At 69.5% G+C, this 226-nt stretch overlaps 2 protein-coding genes across 2 annotated transcripts in view; both read left to right on the top strand.

Moving 5' to 3' along the window:
* Positions 1 to 226, top strand: part of LOC104135801 (protocadherin gamma-B1) — a 41,374-nt gene that overhangs the window by 3,055 nt on the left and 38,093 nt on the right. The window lies entirely within an intron of this gene.
* Positions 1 to 226, top strand: part of LOC118451725 (protocadherin gamma-C3-like) — a 3,710-nt gene that overhangs the window by 219 nt on the left and 3,265 nt on the right. Inside the window, exon 2 of the mRNA XM_035889067.1 lies at positions 93 to 217. Coding sequence (XP_035744960.1) covers positions 93 to 217 — 125 coding nt within the window. The remainder of the gene's footprint in view (positions 1 to 92; positions 218 to 226) is intronic.

Raw genomic sequence — 226 nt, 5'->3', positions numbered from 1 at the left:
CCCCGGAGCCCTGCGTACCCCGGCCGACCCTCCCCACCCATCCTCCCCCCCCCTCCGCCTCCCTTTCTTGCTCCCGTCTGCCTCTTTCCAAGGAGGTTTTCCCGGGGGACACCCTGCCCGGTTTCCGTACCGCCCCTTGGGGCTTCACTCTCTCCGCCAACTCGTACACCTTCCTGCCCGCACACGCCGTCCCCGTGCCCGAGCTCTGCCCGCTGTCGTTAGCTGG

Source organism: Egretta garzetta, unplaced genomic scaffold (assembly GCF_000687185.1).
Source record: "Egretta garzetta isolate BGI_Z169 unplaced genomic scaffold, ASM68718v1 scaffold60, whole genome shotgun sequence".
Taxonomy (NCBI): domain Eukaryota; kingdom Metazoa; phylum Chordata; class Aves; order Pelecaniformes; family Ardeidae; genus Egretta; species Egretta garzetta.
Note: the sequence above shows the minus strand (reverse complement) of the source record. Positions and strands in the feature narration are given on the sequence as shown.